We start from the raw sequence: 21,664 nt of genomic DNA, 5'->3' as shown, positions 1-21,664 counted from the left end.
CTTCTGTGATGTGGCCGAAAACCCACCAAGAAATGATGGCTTTTGTCCTCCACCCCAACTCTCATCTCTAAAGGATATGAAACTGGTAACTTTCAAATTATAAATGGACAAGGCTTTGCTCTTCACAAGAAAACAGAGATCCTTAAGATGGAATGATGACTGCTGTAGCCACTGTCTGCCATCAGGAAAATGGCAGAAGTTACCAGAGCTCAGACTGGTGTAGATCTATAAGGCTAAAGATGGACACACATAAGGATTATGCAATTCCCTGTGAATCACTGCAAAGAAGTGACTAGCCCAGGTAATAATTCTGCTGGCTTCCACCACTATTGCAACATCAGGTTTGTAGAGATGCATAAGTCAATCTGCAATCAAATTTTTGCCATTACAGCAATCACAAAGATATTTCAGCTATTTTGTAATTCAATGTTAACTACACACTCCATGAACTTTCAATCACAGAATGGCAAATATTACCTTTTTCAGCTTTTATTTTAGGACATACATCTGATTAAGCTTATCCAAAATGCATAACTACCTCATCACCATCATCACCGCAGGAAAAGCAGAGATGGATTGGTGTGTTTAGTTCTCAGATGGGTAAGCTCCAACAGAAAAATTTAACCCACATCCAGGTAATCAGTCTCCAGCAGAGTCCAGACTAAACCTCAGAGCTCCCTCATTTGCACCAGGGAGGAAAATTCCCAGCTGATATTGAGCAGGGTAAACTGGTGAATGCCAGTGGAGCTTCACTACTGACACCACCTGCACTGGCTCTTTGCTGACTGCATTTCAGCAACTTCCATGAACAGACATGGAGTCATCCAGAATCCAGGTTAACTACAGGAACGTGCAAATGCCAGCAACTCCAGTCACAGGAAGGTACATTAGGCTTTAGCACCCTGCTCTGAGCAGCTGGGCCTGATGCTGCACTGGAGACCACTAAAGTCACATGTCCTTAACCAAAGCAGTTACCAACACACTTGAAATGCCCTGTTCCTGTTTCCATGGAATCTGATGTTGACTTGGCAATAACAGGACACAGGTACTGAACAGATCAATACTTTTGAAACCCATTTAACATTTTGTTCCTCTTTACCCAAGTTTTGCCTGTGGAGCAACCCCTTCTACAGAAACTGAGAGAAAGAACACTTGATGTTTTTAATTACAGATTTGATCTGCAGAGCTCTTGCCTTCTGGCCCCTATACCACAGAACTCCCATTTAACTTTAAGCACATCTTTAGTTCCACTGATTATAAGCACAACTATAAACAAATTCTTAGAAAGAGGCTGTAGCCATCAGCACCACGCAGAGCTGACCTTGTGTGTACTGTTACTTACATACAGTTCTACCAGAGCATGCTATGTTTTCTTAAGGACCTAAAATGTTCTGTATGTTTCATAGACTATTCCAAACAAATCTGAAAAGACAGACTGTCAGAGCTAAGCAGTAACTCTAAATGACACAGGGAAAACCCAGAAGAAATTGAAATTATTTGAAATGTAAAGTTCAATTGATAAACAGATATATATATAATCATGAAAGTTCTTTATATTCATGGACTGGTAAGGATAATACATATGAATTAAAATACAAAACAAATACATGTCACCAGTAACTGCACTGTTCATAAAAGAATGAAGTCTATAGATATTGATGTCCTCCATTTAAATTAACCTTTCCTTACCTTGCCGTAGCTCAGCAGGATTATCCTCACCAAGACAACGTTAATGTGAGCACCCAGGGACTCATCATGATAAATTTCATTAACCTGCAAAAGAGTTCAGCACTTTAACAATGGTAACTATGAAGACAGTGATACAGTCGGTACCTTTTATGCTCTATCATTAGGCCAGACACCACTTTGTGATCGTAGTTAGAACATGAAAAATTCCACTAATGAGAGAGGGAATGTTTTTTTTTCCAAACTCTGTTGTAGTCTCCCAACAGGCCATAATTTAGGGAATCATTTAAAATAAACATATACTCAGAGATTTCAGATTAGCAGGTATACAAGTGCCAGCCTAACTGGACTTGGAGCTATCATGGTGTGCCCATATCATGCAGCTGAGCTGACCCATGTGTGCCCACTGGAGCCTGGGAATCCACGCAAAATCCCAAATATCTTTCTGCTGAGCAGGACCATGCATAGGGAAGGGGATGAATGAGCAGAGAGACAGGACCTCTCTCCCAGGAGCCATTCACCAGATCAGCTCAGCTGCACCCTGTAACTCTTCCATCTGGGACACATCACATCACACTCTGCCAAGAGGATGTACCTCCCCGAAAAGCTGGTCAGGCACATGGGCTGGCTTTATTGTGTGTCAAAACTCATCAGTGTTAAACTTTGCAAGCAGAACAAAAGCTACAAAATGCCAGCAAATTAAAACTGTCTTCTTTTTTATATATACCAGAGCTACATAACTGAACACGCACACGGGGAAATCACCCCAGGAACACTGAAAAGAGAACTGTAAATATTTAGAGTACAGAATGAAATGTGGATGAATAATGATTACTTAGGAAACACTGCTACAAGCAAGCTGGGCAAATACTAACTGTTAAAGAGGCTGATTTAAGTATTCGGTGATGAAGACTGCATGAGACTTGGCCAAATGGCAGGAGTTTAGCTTTACAAATTAGAAGAGGCAGATGAGATCCCTGCAAGGCAAGCTCCTTTTCTTAAACCTCCTTCCCTCAGTAAAGGTTGCACCAAACTGAACTGCTTTGCTGGTTGGACCTAGATTTCATTTATTCCTACAAACGAGATTCATTACTTCAAGCTAATAAATAACTTTCAGGGAACCTTTCATTTGAAACATGGTAAATAATGTCCTGCTACTTCAATCAGCCCCAGTTTTAATGGCCCATATTTTATCTCTTCAAAAATCATTAAAATTAAATACATCAGTGTAGGTTTTGCTAAGCAATCCCCACTGACATTTTAAAGCGAATTTTAATTCGTTTCATCAGTATTTTTTGACAGAAGAGCCTTATTTTATGCCTGGTAGACATCCAGGTTTTCAACAGTGCTGAGTGTCCTGCTGAACCACAGCTCCAGGAGGAGGCTCACACCCTCCAGGGACACCTGGGGAACATTCTGGGGGATGCCTGGGACCCAGGCTCGTTACTGGTTGATGTGTAAGCAGATCCTTGGATTAAGATGATGGATGAGGAGCCCATGGCTATGAGTGGCTTCAGGGGCTTCCGTTTTTGTTGCAGTGTAAAAGGAGCTGGTTATGTTCAGATCTGCTTTGTAAACAACCCCTCTAGAAATCAGATCATCTCTTTGCATGTTTAAATGAGACTTTAGAAGACTAACTTTATATTCTGAACTTTTAAAAACTCTCTTATTTTTACTTTGAGGACCATTGCTGAACACAGGTTATAAAGAGGTAAGACATAAACACATTTTGCTTTCCAAAAATTTTTTCACCCAGGAAAAAGACCCTTGAATGTTGTCAAGGGAGGCAGGGATATTTAGCTCCTTCTTTGTGTGGTGGGAGAGAGCACTCACATCAAGAATATGAGGTTGAAATAAGCTGTAAACTACCTGTACATGAAATGAGTACTAAACAAAAACTGCTGTGTATAGAGGACAGTAAACACAGCATGTAAATAAGTATTTAATTAGTTCATAAAGCATAATCCAAATTGGTGCACACTGCTCTCTCATTAACTTCCCGTATTTAACCTAAGCCTCTTTTAACAATCGTTGAGTAACCGAACAACTGTATCGCTGTCGTGTGCCAAAGGGAAACTTGGCTTGAAAACATTGATGGAACAGAATTAAAACATTGTTTGACTATTCATGCAAATGACATCTAACAAACAAACTGAATGAACAGAAAAGCACAAGCACTGTAAAAAGCTGCTTGATTCTCCTGGGATCCTGGATTTTCTGCAAGACAGTGGGCCAATTCAAAGCTCTGGGTCTTGGTTTCATTAATAAGGATGAGCCCAAGCCCTCATCACACAGCATCTTTCTCTGAGCTAAACTGTGGTTTGCTAGGAGTGTCTCACTGCACACAGATAATGTGCTGAAATAGATGCTTTTCTCTTTCTTCAGCACGGCCTAAATCACACCTATTTGTTTCAGGAAGCTGTTAGAGATACAAGATCCAAGCGAATGTTGTGCTCTCAAAGGTTCATGAAAAGTGCACACACTGAAAGGGCCACCACAATCCCTAGTTCAGATTCTCCATATTTCCACCTCTTATTCTAACAGGAAAGCAGAGTCAAGCTAATGCAGCTCAATGTATCAGGCAGAAAATTACCAACCAGCCTGTGCAATCAGAAAGCTTCAGGCTTGAGAGCAACTTAAACTTTGAAACCTATTTTGAAAGCAGAGACAATCAGACAATGGAGATACATGTTCAGATGTCTGTGCAATAAATACACACGGCTGTGAAAAAGAGTTCAAGTGCTTTTCCAGCACTGCATCTCCATGTACTTCAGCAGGACATCCTGATTAATACCAACAGAAGAAAAGCCAGCGTCAATCTCCTGTTGTTCTTAGATCAGTAAGTCCAAAAGTAAGTTGCTGCACAGGAAAAAAAAATGTACATAGAGACCATCCCAAAATCCCAGCTCCTGAACTGAAGGCAGTGAATGCATTAAATCTTGGTAGATGTCCTACAGTGATTCAGCATTTATAGAGGGTGATGAAGAAGGCTGGGTAAATCTCAAAGAATTCAAAGCACAGTGAAACACTGTAAAGAGACTTTCATCAAGCTATTGTAGTTCGCGAACTATTTTGGGATATCTTTGGTTTCTTTTTCTGGGATATTTCAAAGGAAAACATGCATTTCTATTTAAAGTTTCTGTGTAGAAATCAGGCTGGCACAGATTGGTGCTACATAAGAAAAACAAAGACTTTATTTACTTTTTTCATCTGTCCCTCTCTGCTAATTTTATAATTCTTCTGCCTTGACCAAGTTTCAAGTCAGCACAGTAAGCACATAGAATACATCAAAAAGCCAAAGGCAAGCCAAGCGCCTGTGAGGTGTCTCATGCTTGGTAAAAGAAGCACTGGAAAGTTTTGATTACTGAGCAAAGCAGGGCCCAACCCTAAAAGGGAATTTTGAAAGCTCCTATAACACAAATAGTAATCAACAGCCTGCAGTTCTGCTAGTCTTGGTGCAGAGCAGGTTACATGCTGATAGAGCTGGCAGGATTTTTAGGGAAAGTCAGGTGGTTCCCTGGATCCCCAATTAAACCAATGCGCCATAGGAGAATAATCTGCATATTTTGGCAAATCATCAGCAAACTAATTCATGCAGTTTGAAGGAGTTCCCAGCCTTGCAGAGTTTGTTAGTATCTGCTATGCAAAAGGCAGATCATTTCATCACAACGCGGCTCCTGAACCATAAACCATCGGGTTCATCCTGAGGCGGCTCCATGGATTGCTCCTTACGCCCGGGTAAGCACTGCTTCCTCAGGCTACCGAGCACACACCCCTGTTGGACATTCAACAGCTTCAACCTCGGGCTACATCAGTGTCAAACGGCCCCGACCCAGTGACAGCAGCAATCAGAGGGCACATCTGACCATTTGGAGAGGGCACAAACCAAGAGCCATCTGGTTTTGCAGCCACCACAAATTGCTGATCCATCTGAGCTGATTAGCCTGCCCTTTGATCACCCAGCATCCTTACACAACTACTGTTGCAGAAATTACTGATGGCTATGTGCTCCCAGGCAGAGCTGAGACCATGCATGGATCTCTGCCAGAGTGATACTGGAGGAGCTGGAGAGCATCAGTTCCTTCCCTGTGGGATGGCAGAGCTCCTGGCAAGCCATTGTTAGAGCCCAGCCCAAGATGCAGCTCATTCATCAGATCATAATTGTCTGCAGCAAAGCCTTGGTGCCTGGTGGGCATCCAGTGATTGTCTATTTCTGTAAGAAACGTCTGTTTTGAATTACAGAATAGGAACCAGAAATGTCATGGTGGATACTGAGCATAAACTTCTGTAATCTGACCCTCCCAAAAGCGTTCCCCTCTCACTTTATTTTTCTGTGGTCCCACTTCAAACACCACTATGCTCTTAGATTTTCATCACCTCCTTTATGCTTTTGAAGATTCCAAATGAGCATTTCTGACATTCCCAAAGCTTTATCTTAATCTCACAGGAATAACATTACATCAATTCCTCTGGTGGATGTGCTATGGTCACACAGAAAGTCATAAGGCAAAATCAAGGGCTCCTAGTCTCCCTTTCTAGTCCTTACAAGGCATTTCCTCATTTCCTCAGAGAGGAACTCTTTTTTTTTTCCTGAAATCTTTGTTGAGCATCACAAGGAAAAAAGAAGAATGAAAGCACACGACACACATGAAACTTAAAGGTCAAACTGTGATCTCACATTTGGAAAACATCTATCATTCTGCTCAAAACCACATACACCAGGCAGTTTTACAAGAGCTTGGCAATGTACATTGCAAAACAGAGATAAGAATCTCACATTTTCTATGCAAATATGAGTCTGAGTCCTGATTTACCTTCCCTGGTGTCAGAGTCAGTAGATGTTACCAAGTCCAAGTTAGCTGCTTCTGATCAAAATGAAAAACATTCCCCAGCAGATGTGTTGGCAAGGCACTAGGTAGCTTCATGTTACGGGTCTCTATCTCATCTTCGACTGTAACATTGGCTTTAGAAAGGTCATAGACTTTGTTTTCTGACTTCATGACTAATTTATTTTTCTTAGTTCCTCCCGCAGGCTCTTGGAACTTTTCATTCTTGCTCATAAACCACTCCTGTGAGAAGTTTCTCTAAACACTGTAAATTACCTTTGCACCAACAGACTCAGTATTTTTCTGAATTACTGTCTCAAGATCACGTTAATAAAATCAACTATAGCATCATAAAATAATTAAGGAGACTGATTTATCACTTTACTACAAGGGATAGGGGTGTGGTGTCAAAGTAATAAATATGATGACCTCTTGAATTCTAAGTGGTTTGGTTAAGAAAAGCATCCAGAATTTGAAAGCTGATCCTAATTATCCACACTCCATCACACAAACCACACTGTCACAACTCAGAAGTCCCTGGCTGAAAGGGACTAGCTTTGTGGCTAAAGCTCATGTTGGTATTTGGAGTAAAGGAAAAAATCTGTCTTTTAACAGTACCTACCCTCTACCTTGAGGACGGTACCAAAACCTGTGTGATAGGGCAGCAAGGCACATTCCAGTTACCAATAATGAGCAATGCTCACCTAATTGACACTGGGAATACTATCCCTGTGAAAATGAGCACAACCTCTAAGAGTTCTGAGAGGGTCTCTCCTGCAGGAGCCCCTGAATGCCCAATCACAATTACAGCTTCCGCTGTAGGGTGGCAATCAAGATAATGAACAAAAATAACCTCATGGAGGCCTCTTCAGACACTGTTCACACCAGCCACAGCTACTGGTTTATAATGAACAGTCAAAAGGTGGAGTTAACTCACATACATATATTTAAACTTTCAAACAAGCTGTAATTCAGCTACTGACAGCTCAAGTCCCTCAGATGAATAGAGTTGGACTTACATTTGTTATTTGTGGAACTTCTTAGAGTTAGTTCAAATTTAAAGTGCCCGTATTAAAATGAACTTATTTTAAATAATGAGCATTGGAGCTTATGAATTATTTAATTTTCAAAAATCCAGTCAAATTCTGCATTATTGAACTATCCTTGCTGTCTAAAAAAAATGCTTTTTAGTTTAAAAAGTGTGATTCTGAAGATAGGGAGCACCATTATTTCAATGTATTCAATCATCACTTTCTTTTTAACAGCTTGAATTAGACATGCTTTCAGGTTTTTATCCAACTGTCAGTTAGAAACCGATGGCATTTCTGCCCTTTCCTCTCATTAGGGACTTGCTGTTCTGTACCTGCAAATCTTCATCCCTCATCAGCCAGAGATATGAGAGCAGAAATCTCATCTATAATAGTAGTATCATGTACATCCTATTAAAGAGGACAGATAACACATTCAACAGCGCCTCAGGGCCACAATTTCAAAGACATGTGTAGTGCTGAAAGATGCAGGTGAAAGACTCCAGGGACTTTCCAAAGCCCCCAGCTGCATAACTCTCATTGATTTCAGTTATTCAAATGAAAAGTTGTTTAATGTATTTGTTCTGGAGTTGAAGTTTCACTTGAAGGCCGGGGGATACAAAATCCCATGAGTTAATTTTTAATTCTGATTCTCACTGATTTCAAAAGCAAGTAAATGACTAAATACTCAGATAAATCTAGCCCAGAGTGAGGCATAAATCCTATTTAGGGTCTATCTCCCTTTGAAATACCAGCAATTAGGCACTTAGCTACTTTGAGGAGATGGAGTTTGGTATCACAAATATTTTGGCCATATATCCATTACATGAATATATATAAATATTGTAATATCAGTCCTTTTACAGTAAAACAATGGAAAAGAAATTAAAATATTTTTTACCCCTGAAAATTGCTTAACCCTGGAAACTACTTTTAAGAGGGTTATGAAATGATCAGAGAATTTCAGCACCAGGGGTGGCTACCAACAACACCCACTTCAGAGTCAATGAACACTTTAGCTTGGAAAAGCTCTTTAAGATCATCAAGTCCAACCATCAACCCAGCACTGACAAGGCCACCACAACACCACATCTCCAAGCACCACATCCAAATATCTTCTAAACATCTCAAGGGATGGTGACTCCATCACTTCCCTGGGCACCCTGTTCCAATGCTGGACAACCCTTCCCATGAAGACATTCTTCCAAATATCCAATCTAAACATCTCCTGGAGCAGCTTGAGGCCATGTCCAGATCGCACTGCAGAGTCTCCCAGCCCTCCAGCAGATCAACACTCCCATCCACCTTGGTGCACCTGCACGTGTACCGAGGATGCGCTCAATTCCCTAATCCAGATCACTGATATTAAACACTGCTGGCCCTGGGGAATACCACTTTGGACTGGCTGCCGACTGGATTTGGTTCCGTTCACCACCACCCTTTGGACTTGATCATCCAGCCAGTTTTTTCACCCTGTGATCGGTGCACCCATCCAAGCCATTCAACTCAATGACATCCATTCAGCACCCTTCTCCTCCTCCCAAAGCATCCTGCAGTGAAAACCTTTTCTTTCCCAACCAGCAAGGTAATTCTCCAATGCCACTTCTAGCCTTGCACTTTCCTAATGTTTCCCAAACCATTATACAAGCAGATAGAATTACTGGGGGTTTGAGATGCCTTCTTGCTGAAATTGAATTACCTTCTACGTTCTTGAGTAAGTAAAGAGCTACAAGAATCCACCCAAATATCTCTCCTCTGTAGCAATGCTCCTGCATGCTATAAATACAAAGTTAATTTGTGCAATGTGTGGGCTCACGCTTGGAAATGCAGAGGACTGTGCAGGCCAATATCCTTCCCAGGAAAAAACACAGCATGACGTACAAATGAAAATGGTGCAAGCGAGAGGCAGCCGAGGGTCTCTAAAGAGAAAATCATGGCATATTTTCCAAAGGTGACTGAATGTCCCCATGGTGCTGAGCAGACAAAAGAGACGAGGTCAAGAGAAACTAGAGTTCCAGAGGAAATGACTGGAGAATGAAAAAGGGGAGGCATGAGGCCGAGCTCACTGCAGTGGAACGGCTGGCGCACAGTCAGACAATACGTGGCTGCAGCCCAATGTGTTAAATCCTCTGGCATCTATCACCATTTGTTTGGGAGTGACTTCATTTCCAAACTTTGGGATAAATATTAGTACAGCTATTCAAGATATCCAGGACACCCAGCCCCTGTTTTTTCTCACTTCATGGCTTTTAGGTGTGGACTGTAACACATCACTTAAGCTGCACAAAACAGATTTTACTGAATTTGCAGTCATTGCACTGGGCTTGAAAAAAAAAAAAGAAATATTGTTTTGATTGGTTTGGTGGTAGGGTTCCACCCAAGATCCCTGGGAAAAGTTAGTTAAGGACAACTGTTCACGCCATCACGCACAAGGAGATCAAACACAGCGGGAGAAGCAACCATGCTCAGAGTTGCTTCTGGGAAAGTAATGTCTTGCCCCAGGAGAGGCAATTCACCTAAGATTTATTACATTTTTGGAACCTCAGAAATTCAACTATTTGATCACCTGTTTTATCTCCAGTAAACACCTTCACTATTATTTTACTTTGTTACCATGTATTCTTGATTATATGCTTACTACCTCGTTACCATACAAAGCTAATTGATTCTATGCCTTGTTACTACAGGAAGCTAATTGATTACATCCTAAAACCAGCAGGGTACACACAATCTGATGGTAATGAGAGGATCTCTGATTAGATTTAAAAATACAGCTGGAATTGTTTGTAGCTGTCTCTTCTTTTTCAGTGACCTCGGACCTACATATCTCATCAGAAACACACTGCATACATGTGACCCCCAACAGCCAGGGACCCCAAAGCCTTTTATATTGGGGTCATTTTCTAAATTAAAACCCCCAACTATTCAAAGAGGTAGAAGAGAGGACAATGGGGGAATCACTGTGAATCTCAGGAAAGAAGACCAAAGCCATGTTCTACACAGAATTACACCTTGCACCCATCTAGTAATGAGGGCAAGAGCTGGAGCTGCCTTGCCGAGGGGAAGGAGAGGTTCTGCACTGTGATGTCCCTTGACACAATACAGGTCCCCAGCACCACCATCTGCAGTAACAAAGTCCTCTTGCCTCTCTGTGCTAGAGCTGGAAACAGCACTGGTTACCATCACCCACCCCTCTGCTAAAATACAAAGTCTAGAAACCAGCTGAGTTTTGAAGGAAAGAATAGGACAACACTGATGACTGCCAGTGATTATCCAGAGCCTCTCAAGAGGCCTTGGGGATTTCAAACAGCTCCTCGAATTTGGGCACAAGGCATGGGACACATCCTCAGTCCCCAAAAGACATGCTTGTACCTCAGAGCTCTCAACAGAACAATTGCTGCCTATGCCAAGAGCTGCTGTGCCCTGTGGGGATGGTTACACAGGCTGCACTTTCTAAACCACTTGCAGAGACAGGCTGCTTAAGAGTTGTTATTTCTTGCAATTTGTGTCTTGGATGGTTTACTAAAATTAGGAAAAAGTATATTCCAGAGCTGGAACGTTTATGGCTTCTTTACCATTACTGTATATTTTAATCCTTAAAAATAGATTTAAGTGAGATGATAAGTAAAGAGTCCTGTTTAATCTATTTTGGCTTGTTTGCCACATTCCTGGTTTGGCCTGTTTGACTTGTTAATTTAGAGATGCATAAAACCATCTGTTTCACTGTAGACTTTGTTTTAAGCCTCAGAGGAAACAAACCACACAAATAAATGAAATTCACTATGTCATTTCTGTTAGAATATATGCATTTACAGCCATCAGAGCAGACACCAAGTACCCCATAACTCCAGTGTTAGGGCAGGTTTTTAACTATTTACAATGCTGTTCCAAAAAGTCATAACTGAATTTATATCACACAGGGGATTTTCTTAAATTGTATTCCAGCTCTCATTTAAAATGAAAAACAGTGATATTGTGCACATTGCTAAAAGAACATAATAAAGAAAGAAAAAACCAAGCTTCATAATTGAAAAAATATATCTTGGAAAAACTACATCCCAGGCAAATCTACCTAATAGCCTGGATTTCTGCCTCTGTGTTTTGTAAAGTGAAAGGAGTCATCTACAGGCTCATCCTCTTGACACAACTGTAAACTTCAGCAGTCAGACTCCATTTGTCAAAAACAGAGCAGACCTACAAATTTTTACTCAACACTATTTTACTAAGAACACACATTCACTGAGCCCAAAGCTTTTTCAGAACTGTGTCTTATTGAGAAAAGACTCCTATTCCAGACGGGAAGGAGAAGGAAGAAAGTCATCCCCAAATGAGTTGCCTTTTAGGGGGGCTATCATTTACTTCTATTTTTTGGGCAAAAGAATAAAATCTATTTTGGTTTTGATCTGGGATGATTTTTCAAGTCTTGGTTCTTTTCTAAAAAATAGCATCCTTGCTTACTGTCTGGGGTACTAGAGGACTGCATTGATATTTAGAAATAAAAAGTGATTCTTTCAAACACAATATTCCGCAGTGTCTCCTTTCATCACTCCTACACTATATAGTTTGTTGCACAGACTATGGTTCTGAAGATTAAATATTTAACTAAGGAAACCTAAAGATGTCAGTCACGGAGTAAATACTAAATCAATTTAAGAAAGCTCAGTGTTATACTGCATAACATCTTACTGCAGTGTGAACAAGGAGCGGGGAGGTGCCCTGGGACCTAAAGTGGCTGTTGAGAAATCAAAGAATTTAGCTGAGTAGTTTTAAAAATGTAAAAGCCAACTGTAATTTCTGTTAGAACCTTATTTGAAGACAGTTCTTCAAACTGTGTTCCTCAGCAGGAAGCTTAGATTAAGTGAATATACAGCTAAAACATAATGACTTCCAAAAACCTGAGCCCCTGACCTTGTGTCCCCACCCACCAAAGTACATAAGCAGGACTTTGAACATTTTAACAGTCCCACATTCAGCTTCTGTCTTGGTTCCTTTTTTTTTTTTTTTTTTTTGCTTCTCCCCTATTGGATTTTCTGAAAGTGGCCTGGATTTCCCTCCTAGAGTTATTTTTTCTCCTACCACGAGAAAAATCTTTTACTTCTTATTCAAGTGGCTTACCCAACCTACATTCCCAGCCCTTTCAGAGCCTTCCCGCCAGGCAGCACGCAGGGCTGTACTCACAATATTCATCAAGGTCAGCAGGTACTTCTGAACATGTTCTTTCCCATGGAACTGAACAACTGAGTCATCAACCCCCAGGAGGACCTCAATGTTGTAATCATCCTCTGTCGCATGCCTTCGACGGCGCTGCCTCGATCTCTGCACCTGCTCTTCAACAAGGCCCAGCGCGCTGTCGAGATTGTCCAAACCAGTGAGGTTGGAGGCTGAAATCAAACAGACAAATGAGTTATCAGCCAGGAGAGGTTCAGGTTTCAGCTAAGACAAATTTGAAGTAGCAGTATTTGTTATGTTCTAAGTGTTATGTAACAGCTAATAATGATATACTAGTTTCATGTAATGTCAATTAAAAATTACCTAATTGAGAGAGAAATATGGCCTAAAATGTTTTTATTTTGCAAAGTAAAAGCAATACTTTCTACAAAGTAATACTGCATAATAAATACAGGCCCAAAAGAGAAGTCATACCAATGATGAGAATCTTGATGAGAAGAATGGAGCTGTTTGCAGTAAAATACTTGTTGCTTAAAAGTACTTCTGACAGAAATACACTGTCCAGGGATCCTGTGCTACCCAGGATAGCCTCTATTTAGAACAGTTAAAGATAGACACATACCTCAAAGTCTGATCTTACTGCCCACAGACTCCTATTTCAAGGTAAGTGCAGTTGCCACTACAACCTTTTGCTATCCAGGCAGGTACCACCAAACCAGTCCCCCTGGCCTCCGCCCATTAGCTCCTTTCCTAGTTACACACATGCAATCCAACAGTAGTAACATGGATCCTATTTATCACAACAGCTCAGTACCACATTTTAGATACAAGATTAATTAATTTATAGCAACTTCCACAATTTTTTGAGCAGCTTTACACCCTTCATTCTGAATTTTCCATGTCACTTTGCATTACTGCATGTCAAAGACCAACCCACCAGGCACGACAGTTGTCCCCTTCATTACTAATAATTTCTAACAGTTCCTGTGATATGAAAAGCATGTTCTCTGACAAGATGGACATGCTTAATGTGGCACTTACCCACTAAAAATTAACTTGAAAATATGGAATCTTGACATTTCATCGTACAGAATAACAATGATTAGTATTAATATCATTATTACCATTTGCATTACAAGAGACTAGAATCACCACTAAAAACCTCTTGATTTTAGCAGATGTCAGGAAAGACTCGCTTGGAGAGGTCAGCAAAGGTGGTGAGAGGGCTGTGAGTTGAGTAAAGGTCCCAATGCTTCATTCACAGAAATATATTGGGAAGCAAAGGGAGGAAGCCCAAGCCGTCACCTTCAAACCAGAAATGAGAAATAGCTCTTGGAAATGTTACAAAAGTGGATTCTCCATTTTCATTCATTGAAGTTTTCACATCAAAAGTGGCTGCTTGGGAAGGGAATGAGTCACCAGATCACTGAGCTCATCGCAAGAACATCTGTGCTCTTGCCTGAACTTCGCAGCCTCAGGCTGCTGTGTCAGCAGGTGCTGGGCAATGTGCAGCCCGAGTAGAGTGCCCCACAGCTCCCCACTGAGGTGAGAACAACACACCGACCTGCACAGCCTCCGGCTGCCCGCAGGGACACACACCAGGCATCCCCAACCCACACGGAGCAATCGTTACTGCCCCGGGCCCCAGGCTGTGCCTTGTGTGGTGAGAAGCTGGTCTCTGTCCTCTTTGAAGAGACCTCCAGGCAAAGGACAGCCCCTGAAAGACGCAGCTTCTTGCCATTTTCCAGCAAGCTTCAAGGACACGCTTGTCCTGAGATCCACAGCTGCAGGGATCTCCTCTGCGCTGCACTGGCAGGGCTCCCCTTGCTCAGTGGACAGAGAGAAGGTCCCACGTCATGATCCTACATCCCCATGGAGCCCCCATGTCCTTCTCCCCAAACAGCAACGTTTAATGTAGTTAACAAGCACAACCACCACATTCTCATTGCCAGCCTCAAGGCTCCCTCCAGCTTCTGCTCCTGGGGCCACAAGCTTTTAAAATTAGTCTGATCAGAATCCATGATTCAGCATGAAAATTCATTCTTCACAAAGAGCCCAGCTGTCACTCCCACATAAACCATGGAGGGCGAATGAGCCTGGCCTGGCAGCAATGGAGGCAGCTCTTTATCAGGCTCCAGACCTGCCAGGCAGCCAGCTCCAGCCCTGCCTTGTGGTTTACTCCATCAGGAAAACTTCAGTGTTAAAATTTCCTAGCTAATGCTCAGAAGTAGTGACCAAGCCATCACAGTGGGGACTCACTGTGGGACCATGAGGCAATCATATATTCATGATCTACAAGAAAAATCACAGTTACTGTAAAATTTGAGCATAAATCTTAAAAGATCTGTAAGAAAGTAAGCCTAGACTGGCAGGGGTTGCAGGTCATGTCTTCTCTCTGCTGCTCATAAAAAGCTAAAGCAATCAGCAGCAAGGCAAAGCTATCAGAGGTGCTACTGCAGAACAGTAGTGCTGGGTAGAGGGAGAGCCTGAGCCCGGCAGTGAGGCTGTGGACAGGAAGCTCTGCTGGCTAGTGGGCTGTTATTTGGGTGGGTGATTGGCTGTCAAGGTATCTGAGCTTTTGTGCTTTCATTTCTTTCCCTTATGTGTCAAACTAACTCCTGGTGCGGTGTCTTTATTCCTGCTGTGAGTAAATCAGCCAGAGGCAAAATGTGATCCTACCATCCTGCAGTGAAAACTGCCTGTCCTCCCTCTTTGCTGCTCACTTCATCACTGTCACACTGTAGTCCCTACAGTCCTGCCAACTCCTGAGAAAAGTTACCAGGATGTTCCTTGGAAGTCATCTCACTGCCAGTAGGTGCCAACCAACCACTTTAAATTTTCTTTGGACCATAAAAATTCCCCATACACACAGTTACCTTCACCCCTCAACTGTTCCATCTCAAGACAACACATCCAGTGGGCACTGGTACCTCTGAGGCACCAACCCCATGTGTTTCCCAGCAGAAAGAAAGCCACACTGGCTCCAGCTGGTGCTGGAACCATCCCAAGACCAGAAACACAGCTCAAAACATTTACAACAGTAGCTGCAAGATTTCTGGTTCATATCCCAACTTCCCACCCAGTGCTCTTTCCCGGAGGCTGTCCCCAGATGGGCAGGGATGCCTCCACACACGCCTGACCACAAACCCCACAGAGTCCTCCTCCAGTGCTGCTCTGCCTCTCAGGATCTTGAATGATGAATTGCTGGATTTTCTGGACCATGCGATGTTATTTCCATGTTGGATTTGCTCCTAAATGACAGTTACATCCAAGTGAAATTAATACCCCTATTTTAGCAAAGAGAAACAAAGCTCCATCTGTAGTAAATGAGAAATTTGTGGTGTTTTGGCATCTCAACTTTCCTTAGTTAACATCAGTAACTTTGCTGTATCATTGTACTGCTAACAATAGGCTAGAAAAGCTCAAGAGAAAGCACAAAGAACTAAATAAGACACCATATTCCTGCTTCACATTTTGCACATTACATTGCTTCTGATCACCCCTGCACTTTGAACACTAACATCACAAAAGTAATCTCAAACTGCACTGTTTTACTAAATCATCCCAAGACCTCTGCCTCAGATATCAATTTTCAGCAGCTTTTGCCAAATCAGCCACTAATTATTGGTGCCAACTTTGTTCTCCATCTCCCAAGAGAGATGGAGAGCATTTGCAGAGCCTCACAACAGCCTGTGTTGAAACCCTCTTGCTCCTGCTAGGAAAAATTCACATTTGTGAAAATTAACCACTCAGAGACAAGCTTCTATTTTTCACTTTTGCTGCTCATTCAAAATAAATCAAAAGACAGCAGCACTCTAACAGTTCATCCAAAAAATCCCTCAACCCCTCTTTTTTTCTAATGCCAGCTAAAAACTCAGTGGTGTTTCAGTAATTTTCTCCTACAACTGCAGACCATCTTCCAGAGAAGGAATAAAAAGTGCCCACGTTGTAAATTAGTATTGCCTTTGCAGGTCTTCAGAAGAATTCTCCATCTGCAACAGTTTGGGATGACACCACCTTATTTTCTGGGAATTTTCGCCTTGTTCATGAATGTTTGATATCATGTTCTTTATGGAAACCCAATTACATGACATCTCCTGATTCTCCCTCACCCATCATGGCAGGCAAAGCTCAAACAGCTGCTCTGAGTTACTGAAGCATGAACACACTGCCTGCCATGAAAACTGCCTCTCCCTGTGTTTTCTGTCACTCCCTTTAGGACATCCACCAAATCCGCAGTTGCTGGCTCATGACCTTGTTTTGGTTTTTTTCATGACCCCTTTCAGGAAAATATGGCTGCACCTACAGTCCTTATGAAACAACTGCACTTTAACAGTACCAGCCTTAGGGTTCCCCAATCTCACAGCAGCAATATTGTCCTAATAAAGCAGTTTCTAATATTTTACCTCCTCTTTCTGATAGGGAGAAGGAAACTTTCTGGCAAGCCCTGAGCAGAGACCAGGATGAGCAGCTGGGAGACTGAACTGTGTGTCATGTTCACAGCCATCATCTGCAGCTTGTCAGCACAGCAATGAGCTGCAATTTCATTTCAAACCTGAGTGTGCAGCATTCAGACCAGCCAGCCACCATTGAAATGCAGCTGGTTTGCTTTTGTGGACACTTCATCTGTCAGTGTGGGAGCAGACGAACACCTGAGCCGACTGCTGAGCACCTTCTCTGCAGCCACACGAGAACCAGCACTTCTGATCTGCTGCTTTGCCACTCATCTCAATTCCTGGGACACATTGTTGAAGGAACTGCCAGCTTCCCATTCCTTGCTGCAAACCGCTAGCTTTTGCGTTGTTGTTTTTATGTTTTTCACCCCAGTGACTCAGACTGAGCACCAGTGAAGCACAGCTGGAGCCCGTTCTGCTGTGGTGGCAAATACATCTGTGACAGCACAGGAGGCCTGGGCACCCAGCCCTGCTCAGCTGCACCACAGCTGGTGGCAGTGCCGCTCCAAGCCTGGAACTACAATCCCAGTGTAGGCATGAGCCCATCCATCCCTCGGTGCTGCAAATGCAGGAGGAACAGGCTGTGTGGTACCGAAGCAGAAGTAGACAGGGTGGACTTGCTTTAGCTCTCAGCTTGCCACTGCTCAAGTACATCTGCACCTCTGGAAAAGTACCAAGCCCCACTGACAGCTTGACAGAGAACTGCTCTCTTGGGAATTGCACCTTAAATCATGAGCCATCTTTCTGCAGCACTCCCTGCCACTCAGATCCTGTAGGCTTCTGTTGCATCAGTCCTCTGTGATCAACTGACTCCCTAATCAGCCTCCAATTAGCCTGATCATGTATTCTACCAAAACCCTTGTTTGTCTTCCATGGTAAATTGAAGCCCAACCCATGGAGGTTGGAGTCGACAATGAACAGTCATTAAACCTTGGATTTTATCCCCTAGTGATTCATTCTCCCATTTTTAAGTTCCTCAGTTTGGGGTTTTGTTTTTCAGTCCAGTTGCACACAATCATGTTGTGCTTTGTTCATTTCCTAACCAATAGTTTCTCTGATTTTTCATTTCTTTAAAAACTTATTTCTGCTGGTTTTACAGCCCTGCTCACCTTCCTCTGCTCTCTGCTTTGTTTTCCAAATGTCCTCTACTTGTCTTTCTTCTCCCCCTTAACCATCCTGCTCAGCTACATTGGCGTTTCATAATTTATAAATCCCTTTCCCATGCTACAGTCTGAATTTGGACCCTTCTGCTATAGATCACTCATAAGAAAACTGGGTAAAGGCAGCAGGGAATTAAAATGGGAGAGAGCTTCTGTGAGGTGAAAGCAAATTGAAAACGGCCTAAACAAGAGAAGGAAATCTCACAGAGTGCACTGGGTACAGGATACCAAGTCAGCCCTGTTTAAAAGGCATCTCCAGGAGGACACTGCCTCAACGCAATTTTAACTTGGAGCTCAATTTTCATGGGATCCTTGGGATTTCTTGACTCACAGGTTAACAATGACTGCTACTTGGTAAATCGTTAACCAAGAGCAATTACTGCAGCAGAATTCTCTTGAGGAGCATGATCAAATTCCTCACACTTTTTTACATAAACCAAAAGCAAGATCACACTAGTAAACCAAAGACTGGGCATGCACCAGGCATCCTCTCCAACGTTATGAATTGTCCTGCCCTCATCTGCAAAGAAGCAGCCAGCCAAAAGGAAACTTTTCGGCTGCATGCCTTGCTGACCATATGATCTCATTACAACCTCCTGCCTCTCAGTTATGGTAATGCCATTTCTGGTCAAATCACATTTTAACACAGAGCCTTCTCCACCTTTCATCTGACATGGGGGAGTTTGCCACAGCTGTTGGGGTAAGTTGGGCTGGGCTCTCCAAAAATAGGTCTCAGACTCAAGCTGCCTGAAGGCCAGCAGATAACAGCAGCTGAGCTCCTGCTGGAATGGTCTTGTCCTGGCATTTGAAATCAGGAGTTCAAAGAATTTAACAGTATTTCATATAGAGAGCAATTCTTGTAAATTCCTTGGGGCAGAACTATTGTCCCCCATTTGCAGAGTGAATGCACATTCTTGCAAACACACAGGCACAAGCAATGTTCCCTTTTCTTCTTGTCACCTTTGCAACAGCACAGTGACTTTGAAACTGAGGACATGCTCAAGTGCCTGCCTAAATCATAAAATCACAAAATGGTTTGGGTTGGAAGGGACCTTAAAGCTCATTTCATTTCATCCCCCTGCCATGGGCAGGGACATTTTCCAGGTTGCTCCAAGTCCCCTCCAACCTGGCCTTGGACATTTCCAGGGATGGGGCAGCCACACTTCCTCTGGGCAACTCGTGCCAGGGCCTCATCACCCTCACAGGGAAGATCTTTTTCTTAATATGCAATCTAAACCTAGATCAGAGAATCAGTGTTATAAAGAAAACAAAGATGAACCTACCAAAGTTGAAAAATAGAGAATTTAAAAAAAAAAAAAAAAAAAAAAAAAAAAAAAAAAAAAAAAAAAAAAAGTTTTTCCAAAGGGTAAACCAATTAGTGCAGTAAAAATGACCAGGTGGACACAGTGGCAAGTGGCCAGGCCAGAGGCACTGAGAATAACCACAGCTAGGTGCTGCCAGGGAGATCTTTTCTGGCATATTACAACAAAGAGAAAAGATATAACAATACTAAAAAGATAAGCTGAAAACTAAACTGATCTCATCAGGACCAGAGTCACACAAAGAATAACATAAAGATGAGAGATAATTGCACTGTTAGAAGATTAAGTGAGAGCGAGGTAATAGAATACCCCAGGCTAAAACTTTTTTTTTTTAAATGGTGACACATACTGTGTTAAAATTTTAACTTTCGTCTTACAACATAATAGTCAAAAAGGGGAAATGAAAGAAATGGCAAACCAGCCAGTAAACCAGCCAGTCTGTGTGACCTGGTTGAAATGGAGCTCTCTGAGAACAGAATACAAATTTTTGTCCAACAGCGAAACTTATCCTTTGGAAAATTTTCAGCTATCAGCCTTACTAATGCAAATACAGGTTTCACAATTTAGCACCAAATAATGCATGAGCAAGATGCCCAAATTCAGTGCTTAAAAGTAAGCTCAAAAAGGGGCAAAAAAACTACTCTAGGAAATTAATTTAGGGGCCAACTTCTAAGTTTCACTGACTTAATTGATTGCATCTAAGAAGTGCTATCTGGCAAATATTTTGACAAGTCATTGTAAGCTGGCCTGTATTCCAGAGCCTGTGACTTGCACAACAAGGTGCCTGATTTACCACACCCCACGCACTCCAAGAGCCCACATCTGGCCTGGGAAAAGGGCTCCACCCCTCCCAAGCCCTGGAGTGCACATTGTGCCCGGGCAAAGCAGGCTTTGCTCTGTATCACTCACAGAGAGCTACAAAGGGAGCTCACCGCACTCAATCTCATTTGCAGCTAATGCATAATTAATTAAACTGCAGAGTTCAGCCACATCTCCACACAGGCACTGGGCACAGAGCCACAGCTCCATGGAGTTCTACGAGCCCCAAAGATCCCACCTGAAGTCCCAAAGGCAAGGGATCAAGGAGCCGACCGCAACTCACTTTTCCTGACCAGGCTTTAACGAAGTGTTTATGGGCTATTTGAGTCCAAGTCTGCCACCGAGATACTCAGATGTCCAATCCATATTCCAAGCATGATTAAATTACAGCAAATTAGCACATTAAGTAAGCTGCCAAGCTGACCCCTGGCTTTGTAGGTGACATGTCTAACAATCCCACTTGCATTTTTAACAGAATGAAATGCCAAGCCGTGGTGCAGGACCTGAATAACAACAGATTACATGGGATGGCAGTTGTCTTTCCATAAGCCAAGTATTCTGCAAGAAGGGGAAATGAAGTTTAATTACAGTTTAACAAAATAATATTAAAAACCACACAGGTAACAAAAGTCAAATTCCTATCCAGGGCAGGAGGGTGAGATCAGGGAGAAAAGACAAAGATAACAATATATCATTGGAAATATTACTGAAAATAACAGCTGAAGCAAATATGTATCTTTCCTATGCTTTTTAGCCATAACCTCAAGTCTTGTCTTTTGGAAACATTTCAAAGTGGAATTATTCCATCCTTTTAAAAGGGCAGCACTTTTCTCAGTTATAAAGTCTCACAAAGTCGTAAATTATACAATTGAATGTTCTCGATGTCAAGTAGAATATAAAACTCATCAGTGTAAATAACATACTGCAAAAATGACAATGCAAACAGCTCCTCTTTCCTACATAATCATAATGGTCTTTTAATTAGACAAAGTAAACAGTCTGCTCATTTCACCTTGTGAAGAGAAGCATAGGAAGAAATTTTCCCAAATTCTAAGGTAAAAAATGTGTGTATTTTGCAATATCCGTAAGTTCAACCGACTTCTTGTACATCTCAGAATATTATGCCATAAATCAGCAGTCAGAGAGACAGACAAAAAAAAAAGTTAGTTGGAGTATTAGAAGAAGAAAACCTCATCTGGA

The 21,664-nt window shown here is 42.2% G+C and overlaps 1 protein-coding gene across 1 annotated transcript in view; it reads right to left on the bottom strand.

Annotated features, from left to right (window-relative positions):
• Positions 1–21,664, bottom strand: part of ADAMTS2 (ADAM metallopeptidase with thrombospondin type 1 motif 2) — a 177,581-nt gene that overhangs the window by 47,110 nt on the left and 108,807 nt on the right. Inside the window, exons 4-5 of the mRNA XM_032124871.1 lie at positions 12,719–12,921; positions 1,690–1,773 (exon numbers count right to left, since the gene is read on the bottom strand). Of these exons, the coding sequence (XP_031980762.1) occupies positions 1,690–1,773; positions 12,719–12,921 (287 nt within the window). The remainder of the gene's footprint in view (positions 1–1,689; positions 1,774–12,718; positions 12,922–21,664) is intronic.

This window comes from Corvus moneduloides, chromosome 15 (assembly GCF_009650955.1).
Source record: "Corvus moneduloides isolate bCorMon1 chromosome 15, bCorMon1.pri, whole genome shotgun sequence".
Taxonomy (NCBI): Eukaryota; Metazoa; Chordata; class Aves; order Passeriformes; family Corvidae; genus Corvus; species Corvus moneduloides.
Note: the sequence above shows the minus strand (reverse complement) of the source record. Positions and strands in the feature narration are given on the sequence as shown.